The 12,336-nt window shown below is 41.4% G+C and overlaps 2 protein-coding genes across 3 annotated transcripts in view; one reads left to right on the forward strand and one right to left on the reverse strand.

Annotated features, from left to right (window-relative positions):
- The window catches only part of ska2 (spindle and kinetochore associated complex subunit 2), a 245,973-nt gene that overhangs the window by 76,790 nt on the left and 156,847 nt on the right, over window positions 1-12,336 (forward strand). The window lies entirely within an intron of this gene.
- sptbn4a (spectrin, beta, non-erythrocytic 4a) overlaps window positions 3,483-12,336 on the reverse strand; it is a 91,543-nt gene continuing 82,689 nt past the window's right edge. For both annotated transcript variants that reach the window (XM_050035271.1, XM_050035262.1), the window contains one exon: window positions 3,483-6,559. In XM_050035271.1, coding sequence (XP_049891228.1) covers window positions 6,260-6,559 — 300 coding nt within the window. In that variant the 3' untranslated portion in view covers window positions 3,483-6,259. The remainder of the gene's footprint in view (window positions 6,560-12,336) is intronic.

Genomic DNA, 12,336 nt, shown 5'->3' on the forward strand with positions numbered 1-12,336 from the left:
GTTGCCATGGTGAATCGTGGAGTCGGAGCTCCATTGATGATGGCTTTTTATTGTCGGCTTAACTCAGAGTGAACATACTCAGAGTTGACTGAACTAACTCAAATCAGCTGTTCTGGAACCAGAGTTTCCCATCTCAGAGTAAATCAACTCAGAGTTCAGGGTTAGACTCAGAGTTTGTTGAACCTCCTACCTGGAACAGCTGCCCCTCTGTTCATGGAGGTATTTTGCATCCGTGCTCCTGCTCCTAGACAATTTCAACTACGGGATCAATAAGGGTAAGGCACGTATAGTTACACACAGGGTATGATAATCTAGCTATATGTTTTCGACTGCATCCTTCTAGTGTAGGCCTATCGCTCAATTTAACAGGTTAGGTTAGTAACAGGTTGTAACGTTAGCTGACAAACGTGTATGGGCATGATTTCAGTTGTCAGGTAACGTTAAGCTAACAGTTTTTTTCCATCATGCTGGACATTGTTACTCATCACAAATTTGTCAGATAACTTTCCCAACATGGTCAATCACCTTGTTAAAAATTATTTAGAATGACATCCAGACTACTCCTTTTCTCTCATCAACAAATCTTGAATCTATCAATATCCAAGTATTTTTCATTGTCAAAAGTTGAATTGCTGGACACATGATGCCTCCTACTTCACTGTTCAGTCCATTCTCAGTGCATGTGCACTGGAGGCCTCAAGTCTCCACATCACATTTGTGTAAGTTTCAAACTGGACCACAGCTGGCTCCAAAGTAATTGTGATCTCATAAATCCTGCTAGTCCGTCCAGGTGTTAAACTGAGATTTAAGGTGAGTACAGAGAAAATTTGCTTCTTCAGCACACGAATGTTCCAGTGTTGACTCACTTTCTGCATTATCAAATAAGAAGAATAGAAATAGAAAATGAAATGTATTGTTTGCAGGAGAAGGAAAACATTGTTCATGAATAGATGGGACCCCTGAAACGAACCATCTTCAGCTCAGCCATGCATCGTTATAGTCTGTAGTGGGCCGGTGACAAAGACTACACTCTTGAACAGACAGCTCCTCAGAATTGCAGTCTCTTGTAATATTAATAATTTATTAAAAGAAATCAAAAATTGGCACTGTGTGACAATATGATATTGCCACATGAAAATATCCTCCACCCCTAGAAGCCAAATGCTTCCATACTGAGGAGTGCCAGGTGGATTGTATCCATCTGTGGCTACTGACACTAATCCACTGTGTGATATTTATGCCGGCATATTGTCCAGTGTTTGCATACTGTGATATTTTGCTGGAAATAGTATTCAATTCATGTTGAATAATAAATGGTCTGTAGCCTTTTATATTTTAAAAAGTAAAATGTATGCATTAATTTATTATGGAAGCACCTTACAGTCTCCTGCCTGTATGAACATATCAAAATGAGGGGAAGGCGGAGTGCCCTGCTCTGTTGTTCAAATAGACTTGTCTTCAGCAACGGAGCAGCAAGGCTCTCTCTCTGTGAGCGCTGGGGAAAGCCAAGACGCTGAGTGGGCAAAAGATTTTTGAGGTGAAATAGACTGAGCAGAGTTATTTTCTTCACCACAGAGTTGGTTTAAGTTGTTTAGTGCTGCAGCATGTGTTGGCCAGCCAGTCTTATTTGTTAACATTACCGCTCCACTCTGGTAACCTCAGTGTCTGGATGATGGCGAAAGAAGTATTTACAACATACATCACATTTGACCTGCAAATGTAATTATTGCAATATTAAATTAAAAAAAGCTTGCAATAGTTGCCTTTCGTCTAGCATGTCTATGCTGTAGACTGTCCAGGAGCTGCACTGCCCTCCTAGTTGAGGTCTGCCTCTTTCGTCCTAGTCTTGCCACCAGACAATCAGAGATCTCCGCCTTCTGATAGTCTGGGGACACTCCTTTCTAAAGTGTGTTTAACACACCGGAGAAAACGGCCGGCACAAAGCAACGCCTCTTGCATTTTTGAAAAGGACACGCCCTCCCGGAAATGTGTGCTCCCCCTTTTCTCATCCGCAAGGAAACAATCAAACAGAGAGCTTGAAAATGGATGCCGAGAGATTTAACTCCGTTTTATCAAACGTGTGCTCAGTCCACAAGATTGTGGAAATGAAGGACTTACAGCGACTTTGTTTAAACTTTTAACGCAGTCGAACTATGTTTACAAGCACAAGAGTTCAGCGAGCCACCAAGGGACCACCCTGCTGATTTACTATTGGTTCTGCAACGTAGGGAGTTTTTTTAAACTCTGAAACTGTATCTGCCCATCTAAACACAAAATCAGGGAGAAAGTCATCAGTCTTTAGTTAAGCAAAGCGTCTGAAGACTGACTTGTGAGTCTACTTTCGTCCCGTCAACATCACGTTATTACATCGAGATAATCGATTATTGGCATTTGTAAATCAATGCCAAATCGTCCACATCCGCCTCACGATTCATCTAAGAACTGATTATATCCCCCACCCCTACTGGCCATGCTACAAACCTACAGAGGGGAAAAAAGACAATGGCAAAATGAAGAGATGAACAGATTTTATGAGACAATACCATCTTTCATTTTCATTTTTCCACAGACAGATATTGGCAGATGTTATTCAATTTAATAAACACATCATATTTAAAATGTACATTCTTAAAACATACATCAAGTTGTGCAGAATTTGTGCAATACTGTATTCATGTATGTATGTTTTGTGTTTTATTACAGAATAGACCTTGCATCACTACCACTGTCATACACTGTGCATGGGGCTTCACTTTGGTGCAACACAAAAGTTGCATGAACCTTTATTTTACTCTGCTAAATTATTCATGTCCACTCACATTTGATTTCAAACAAACTGTATGTATTTTGGATGAGATTTAGCATTTTCACTGACTGCTATAGGAAAGCCATAAATACAGCATAAAAATGTTAGCGTTGTCGTAGCAGTTACTGTATGTACAGAAGCAAGTGGGATGGATGTGAAGCATTTAGAGAACCCCTTGACATGAACACAATTTGGAAAACACCAGCCCTTCAGTTGATTTCCAGCAGTCAGTCCTGAAGTGGTGTCAGTATGAAGGCAAGTTCAACTCTAACTCGGGGGGGGGGGGGGGCTATGTGAACACACACACTCTCTGATGTTTATAAAAAAGCACATTTTTATCATTTTAATTGGAGTATTGGTGTAATGTGTTTACATATTAATGTCATACCTACAAACATTACTGTAAGTCAATCCCTATCATAATAATGTAGCATCCTTTCAGGTGAAATCTTCCCCATAATGGATATTGAGAGAGCTGCAGTAAACGGTGATGATCAGTTTCAAGAATGTGCATTTGAGTACAGAACCACTCAGCTTGTAGTAGAAACTGTTTCCGTCAGGTGTGTGTGTGTGTGTGTGTGTGTGTGTGTGTGTGTGTGTGTGTGTGTGAGTGAGTGAGTGCGTGCGTTCGTGTTTGTGACCAGCATGTGTGTCCACATCAATTGCACGTCAAGTTTGCATCAGCAGGTTTGGAGGTTTATTTAATGTCATAGCAGCAACTTGTAATGTAAAGTAACAACGACATACACACTTGTAAGACCATCAATGAAGGAAACAAAGTTTGCACAATATATTTTTTTCCTCAGTTACGGTTTATGCTGCCTATTTAAGTTCTGTTACTGTTATAACATAGTGGAAAAAAATCCCCCGTGTTTCATAAAAGTGATGGGAAGCAAACACTTAAAACGCATATGGTGATGCGGGCTAAATATCTGCCATGAGCGATTAATCAGAACAGTTACAGCCACATGAAAATACTCTAGCTCCTATTTCAGTGATAAAAATATGTATTGCAATGACAGGCTCACTGCTGTTATTTATGTTTCAATAACCAGGCGTTTTCTCTTCTGAAGCACTGTGTCATCAAACTGCATGACATGGCACTTATGTAAAAACAAACAGTGACTGACAAATTAAAAGAACATTCACACCATAAAATAGCTTATCTATTCTCATTCAACTCATTTGAAGGCTGCAGTGATACAGACAGATACAGCACACCGTCACTACAATCCTCAAGTCAGTGAATTCAAATACTGTTGCATCTAAAATATACTTTTGGTGTTTTTATAGAAAGGAAGACTGTTAAGAAGTCATTTTATAACATATCTGAGGTGCAGTCTGAGAGGATCTTTAATGTGAGTACAATGTGGCTACATTTTACTGACATTAGGGAAATTTTGATTGTATATGTAAAAATAATTGCCATACATGACAAACAAACAATAAGTGGACTAATATCTGTTCATGTCTGTGATCACAGCATACTGTACTTCAGTTTAGTCACCAATAATTCAATTATGGAGGGGAGCATGTACTGAACTGTCCAGGCTAGTTGATTTTTTCTTGGTGGTAATATATAATTTTACCACACCTCTCACAGACACACTGACTACTGACTAATCAGTTATTAGTACAAGTTGTTACTGGGGCTGCGGGGCAACTCCTGGATCTGATATGAATGAATATAGGCATATAAAAATACAACAAGCATACTTACAGTATGTCCTGCTGCTCTTTCCTGGTAAAAGGTGTTTCATACAACTAGATACTGGTGTACTTATATACACTATGATATTTTATAGTGGCCCCTAATTTGCATATTTTTCATTTAAATTTAATAAACATTTATATATCTGAGTGATGACTGTTTTTATTTGTGGATTAATACAAATGTTTTAGTTTTACCCATTTCAGTTCAGAGTATTGTTTTATTAGAGCACAGGATTTATTGGTATACATACAAAGATAGGTATATACAATTCATGACTTGGATCATGACAGTTTTACATTTAACTTGCCTTTGATGGAGAGATTCCAATTAATTTCAACTTCAAATTAAAAACACAGGGTACAGAGAGGCTTAACTCTCGCTGAACTGCTTCAGGGTTTTACAATTTTGGGCACCACAGACTTGGTGGTGATTGAACATTTCACAGTTGAAATCAATACATTCTGTGGAAAATACATTGCAGTAATACAGTACAAACAGCAGAGGGGCCATCTGGCTTCTTAATTCACGTTACAGCTCAAGGACGAGTCACTTCTCTAGGTTTCACCCCCACCCCCCAAAGAAACATCCCTTTCGTCACATGCGTACAGCAGTTAGAAGACAACCCTACATTGCCAGACTTACCTCTTGATTTTCAGATGTGGACCAAGATAGTAAACTACAGTTTTCCCCCCGCTCACATTGAACTATTGCAATTCCAATACTGCCTAACTTATATCATGAACATAAAAAAAGGCAACTTTAACAAGTGCACTAATAGACTTTGTCATGCAATGTTTGGATTTTTGTCATGTATACAAAGCATTGTGTCACATAGGCTTAGTATTAATTTGAGCATTGCCACTTTGAACACACCTTGGATTAGAATTTGATGGAAACTCTTTTCTTGACATGGATCATTGTGGACAAATAATAATAACAATAATAATAATAATAATAATAATGATAATGATAATAAAAACAGAAAATAAACTGTATAGAACTGTGTATTCATTGACACCAATGAAGTCAGGTGGGTAACACCAGCATTCCATTATATTAACATGATTCAAAGCTAGCCATGTGATGGGATTAAATGTCACTATGATTAGTATACAGATGTGTCAAGTGTCTAAAGGTGCACAACTGCCTGGAGTAAGCTTACGTGGATGTGACAAATCACAGTTCACATTTGCAATTATTTCATGTTTCCTTTTCCCCTTTTCTCTCTTTAACAAGGAGAAGAAATAAAAAAGTATATTGCTTCAAAAAACTTTTTTTTCTTTTTTTGATATTGTGAAACATTTCATTCCCCACTTCTCAGGTTTGTCTAGCTAGACAGAGCATTACATTATCAGTCAAAGATACATACAGAAAGATGCTGTGAATCCAAGAGATTAAACGATCAAGGATGGGACGTGACAGTGACTAATTCCTGGGACCACTTGTTGGAGTCTGTCTGTCTGTCTGTTTGTCTGTCTGTCGGTCTGTCTGAGCCAACCTCCTATCTACCAGCAGGTGGCACAATGCAAGCACTGATGTATTGCCTGGGTGAAGGGGAGGGGCTGAGAGATTAGTCTGTCACAGTAACAATAGTCAGTCCAAAGACCATGGCCTCAGTGTATTCCGGCTGTGTGACTGAGGATCTGAAAACCTAGCTGCACATGCTCTCCATCCATCCCTCCCACCCACTGCCTCCTACGCCTTTTGTCAGTGAGTAATGTTAAAACACAAAGTGCTCCTCATTTGCTTTTTCCAGACGTGCTGGAGCCCCCTGCCCCGCCCTCCATTTTGTCGGCAATCTCTGATGTGTCTAACTTCTCAGAGCCATCCCCTTTCTCTGACCTCTCCTTCTCAGACCTCTCCTCTCCTTCAGCCAGCTCAGACCTCTCTGACCTGGCATCTGCATCCCCCTCTGACTTCTCCTTCCTCTCCGAGTGGTCGGGGTCCATGGATGAGGTGCCTGGCTTGTCCCACTTCGCAATGGCCTCATGCTCAGCTATACAGGTGGTGATATTTGAAGTCCAGGCTTTCAGGTCCTCCTACAGAAACCAGTAAATGACACATCTTATACAAGTAGTCTCTTTCTCATGGAGCTAATAGCTTTCTATTTTTCATATTGCATTGTGTGATGTTAATTTTCAGTCCATGTTGGACTTCCTCAGTGCAGAATCTGCACACGGACTGAAACATTTGCACTTTTTGCTCTCTATGCACATTTGCACATTTTTTCACTGTCTGTGACGCCCTGCAACATGTCAAATGGAGATTTTTGAAATACAGACCTCAGTCTGAATCTTTTTTTGTTCTGCATGCAAGTCTTCCTTTGCTACATTGTGACATTTCTTTGACTCCCGCACCAGAAAATAAGTCTAACGTAGGACAGTTTTTAAGGTGCAGCTCATCTCATGTCTACCATAAATCAGCCCCACCCACCAGAGGATTTCTCAACCAAGGGATCAGGAAACACTGGTGACCTCCAAAGGGTCACCAGATAAAACTGAGATATGGTAAGATGTGTAATGGTGCAGGAACAAAGAAAAACAAAGTTCTGCAACACAAATTTGTTTTCTTTTTTGACTTTAAACTTTTTTGGGGCAAATACTGGATCTATATGGCACAGTAATGGATTTACTCCACTGACCTCTTAATGTGGTATTCCACTGACCCATTTCTTTTGTTATTTACAAATTGGAAATTTCATGCATAGTAGATATTCCCTGTTCCACAGTTTACTAGCTGAAACAACCTTTGATAGAAGTTTTGACATAAAAGTGCAAATTCGAGTAATCATAGTGATATATGATGTACTGTAGTGAACTGTGCATTCTCATTTTCTTTTCACTGAATAAATGAATGAATACATTTTTATTATTGTGTCATACAAGCAGTTATGTCCAGCCCCCATGGGCTTACAAGACACCATAAATTCAGAGCAAGCCAAGGTCAGAGTCCAGCAAACATAAATTCAAATTCATTTTTGGAAGACCAAGTTCATGGATCACTCACAATGGCATTTATTGTGTAAAACTAAAAAAATAAAGCAAAATAAATACCAATAAAACAAACTTTCTTGCCCTCTCTTCCAGGTTTTAGCAACGAATTGGCAAACTTAAACACATCAAAACTGAACAACCATTTTAGCTTTTGGTCATCTGAGCAGCAGAAAATGTCAGGGTGAAGACAAGCTATTTCATAAAACATTAACTCTTTTAAAGCTACTCTTACCTTTCTTGCATTTCACACAGCGCTTAGAAAAAACTCCCGCCTCCCTCCAAAGTCCCGTCCCCCTCCTCCTGCAACTCCACCTCCCTCCAAAGGCCTACTCCCCCCTCCTCCATTACATGCTCATTACGTCTATGATAGATGTACATTGGCAAGGTAACGTTAGATAGACTGAAGAGGAGAGCGAGTGTAATGTTACAACAAGACAGTCAAACGCAACCCTGGAGTTTTAAAACTCAACCGGAGTCAGTGATGACTGATGAGTTTTAGAATAAGGTTACAGTGCTAACGTTAGATAGTAGTGTTAACCAGAGGTGGAAGAAGTACTGAAAAATTCTACTCGAGTAAAAGTACCTTTGAAATTCTACTTAAGTACAAGTAAAGCTACCCATCTAACAATCTACTCAAGTAAAAGTAAAAAGTAGTTTGTTTAAAATGTACTTAAAGTAGAAGTTACTTAGTTACTTCCAACAACTTGATGGGGGTCACTCCTATGCAGTGCAAAAATGGCACAGGGGTCATACTGTAAATCCAATCCGAAAACTGGTTATTTTTCTATGATGAACCATAGAATTCAATTCAATTTAGGGCTGCACAATATTAGAGCAACACCATCGCAATGTGTTTGATTGTAAAATGTGTATTTCACGCAAATACAGCCTTTCCAAAGCCCAAATGAAGACTTCTTTCCAAATAGAGTTACTCAAGTTATTGCAATACACTGTATATTGCAGTACATATCGCAGTATACAAAATCGTTGCATTGTCAGTTTTGTCTAAAATTGCGCAGCCCTCATTCATTTTGACTCACCAACACAACTGTTGGACTGATGATACAGAGAGCAACTTTTTGAGCAATGTTGTTGGGCATTATTCTCAGGGATTAATAATTAAGGAACGTATCTGTTGCACGAACATTGAACTGTTTGCTGTTGGACTCAGGCTGTATTATTTGCCCAGGGAGTTTTCACATGCCATTATTGTAACTGTTTACATCCCCCCATCTGCCAACCGAACATCGGCATGTGACGTCATTCACTCCGCCATAGCCCGCCTGCAGACTAAACACCCGAGTGCCTTCATAGCTATCTCGGGTGACTTCAACCATGTCACCGTGGCAACAACATTGCCCACCTTGACACTTGAAAAAAACGAATTATTGCCTTAATCCGACTATAACTGGACAACTGAAGTGCATGTAAACGCGTTACTCCAACTAATATCAGAGTTCTCCAACTCCAATTAAGACACCCAGATAATGCAATTGGAATTCGATTTTCTCCGGCATGTATACGCCGTAATCGGAGTTAAACTAGACAATGCATGTGTGCATGCTCCACACCCTCCACGCTGGCGTATGACCCCGGAACAGACAAGACATGCTATTGTTGTAGCCCTCCAACAGCATACAGCGTTCTTGTCTGCCTCTCGAAATCACCATGACCTCGAGGAATAGCGTGCACCTTATCTGCAAAATCAGTAACTCATACATTACGTACGAGATGAACAAAGCTGTACGATTATTCATCTTGCTGTTGTTCGAAAATGCCGGTCTGCCGCCTGACTCCAGTTGTTTATTATTAAGTGATGTAGTAGGTCAACCGGAAAGGGGGCCGTATTAACCTGCTGAAACAACACCTAGTATTGAGGAGGAGGACATGTTCCCGTCAGTAATTCGATTTTCTCAGTTGCATGAAAATTGGGACAAGGACAGAAGTCTGATTAGACGCCAAAATCGAATTTTGAGCATAGCTCGATTAAGCTGTGCATGTAAATGTACTGAGTATGTGAGCTGTCCTACCAGAGAAGAGAGAACACTGGACTTGCTGTATGCAAACGCCAAGGATGCATACAGCTGCTCCCCCCTCCCCCCTCTGGATAGGTCAGACCACAACCTGGTGCACCTCAACCCCTGCTATGTACCACTAGTCAGGAGCCTGTCTGTGACCATGAGGACAGTGAGTGACTGCACTCTCCATCATGAGGACTACACCCCTCCCCCACGTGTCATCACCTCCACAATGTGCTTCACTGCTGACCATGTGAGAAGACAGCTGCTGAGACTGCAGGCCCTGATGGTGTCAGCCCCAGGGTGCTCAAAGCCTGTGCCCCCCAGCTATGTGGAGTACTTCAGCATGTCTTCAACATGAGCCTGAGTCTCCAGAGGGTCCCCATGATGTGGAAGACATCCTGCCTCGTTCCTGTGCCAAAGACGTCGCGTCCCAGTGGCTCCAGGGACTACAGACCTGTGGCACTGACCTCCCACATCATGAAGACCCTGGAGAGACTCGTCTTGGAGCAGCTCCGGCCCACGGTCAAGCCACTTTTGGACCCCCTCCAGTTTGCCTATCAGCCCCGACTTGGAGTTGAGGACGCCATCATCTACCTGCTCAATCGCATCTACGTCTACGCCCACCTGGACAAGCCGGTGAGCACTGTGAGAGTCATGTTTTTTGACTTCTCTAGTGCGTTCAACACCATACGTCCAGCTCTACTGGGTGACAAGCTGACAGCAATGCAGGTGGATGCCCCCCTGGTGTCCTGGATTGTAGACTACTTGACTGGCAGACCACAGTATGTGCGCTTGCAACACTGTGTGTCAGACAGAGTGGTCAGCAATACCGGGGCCCCGCAGGGGACTGTCCTCTCTCCCTTCCTCTTCACCCTCTACACCACGGACTTCAGCTATTGCACTGAGACCTGCCATCTTCAGAAGTTTTCTGATGACTCTGCTATAGTTGGATGTATCAGCAAGGGTGATGAGGATGAGTACAGGGCTGTTGTGGATAACTTTGTCACATGGTGTGAGCAGAACCATCTGCAGCTCAACGTGGCAAAGACAAAGGAACTGGCTGTGGATCTGAGGAGGACCAAGACACCGGTGACCCCTGTTTCCATCCAGGGGGTCAGTGTGGACATTGTAGAGGACTATAAGTACCTGGGGGTACACATTGACAATAAACTGGACTGGGCTAAGAACACTAACGCTCTCTACAGGAAGGGCCAGAGCCGTCTCTATTTTCTGAGGCGACTGAGGTCCTTCAACATCTGCCGGACTATGCTCAGGATTTTCTATGAGTCTGTGGTGGCCAGTGCTATCCTCTATGCTGTTGTGTGCTGGGGCAGCAGGCTGAGGGTGGCGGACGCCAACAGACTCAACAAACTGATCCGCAAGGCCAGTGACGTCGTGGGAACGGAGTGTGACTCTCTGGTGGTGGTGTCAGAGAGGAGGATGCTGTCTAAGCTACGAACTATCTTGGACAATGTCTCACACCCACTCCACCATGTGCTGGTCAGGTACAAGAGTACTTTCAGTGGGAGACTCATACCACCTAAATGTACCACTGAGCGCCACAGGAAATCATTCCTGCCTGTGGCCATCAAACTGTACAACTCCTCCCTCTGAGTGGCCCTGAGACTATTTCACCCACTTTCATCATGTGCAATAATTTAATTTAATTTAACTTGTGCAATAACCCCATTTCACCTTGACTGTATATATTCTGTGTATTATCTATTTATACTATATATATATTGTGTAAATAATCTTGTTTAGGTTACAATATATATATATATATATTTTTTGTTAATATTCCTGTTTATTTGAACTATATATTTTAAATACTCTTGTTAAATTTCTTATATTTTCACTTATCTTTCCACTCTTGCAAGGAGCACCTGTAACGCAAATAATTTCCCCTCAGGGATCAATAAAGTATTTCTGATTCTGATTCTGATTCTGATTGTCAAGAAAAAGAGAGCTTGTCAAAGCGAAATTCTGAATATTAATATACCATAACACTAATTTGGAAAAATACTGTGTATTCCAAAACAGAACAAATCCATTAAGCAACAGTGTTTCTCCTATATGCAACTAGCAGCGGTGGTGCTCCGCTGCTGAAATATGATCGCTGCTGCTGATTTCTTTTTAGTTTTTTTGTCTTAGCTCTTTAGAAACTACCGTTATATTATTTGGCGCTACAGACGCTTCATATCCAGGTCAATTCACAGACTTGTGAGTAAAGCATATAAGAGGAGAGGATAGGGCTCTGTCTGATCTCTTCATAAACTAAAGTTAGACTATTTTGCGCTTCATATAATAACATAACAATATACTATTTATCTGTTATACGGTCAATCGTTTCACCTTATAATGTGATGACTTATATTGTTTACATGACAGCATGTCATTTCTGTCTCTATGGTTGCGTTTTTACAAGCCTCCTCTGCTCTCTGTATCTCACACGGCGGAGTTCGGCCCCGGTGCGCACACACTCACACACAGACACAGGTGAGCACACACGAGCGCAGCTCGGGCCGCATTTTTCTGACCGACAATTATAAACGGCACTGTGCGCACGAGGTTTTCTTTCGCTTCGTTCGTTTCTTCATTCATTTCAACTGCTGCATCTGCTTGTGCTTCTGCCGAAGCACTCCCACCCTCCTCCATCTCTCTCTCCAGTAACTCGCCAGCACCCTGCTTGTTCTGGGTCAATTCCACGCGAGATTTCCGAGATTCAGACTTTTGATTTCTATTTAGCCGAGAATTTTTTTTTTTTTTTTAACTTAGTAATGGATGTGATTTCAAATGTAG

The sequence above is a fragment of the Epinephelus moara genome, chromosome 3 (assembly GCF_006386435.1).
Source record: "Epinephelus moara isolate mb chromosome 3, YSFRI_EMoa_1.0, whole genome shotgun sequence".
NCBI lineage: Eukaryota > Metazoa > Chordata > Actinopteri > Perciformes > Serranidae > Epinephelus > Epinephelus moara.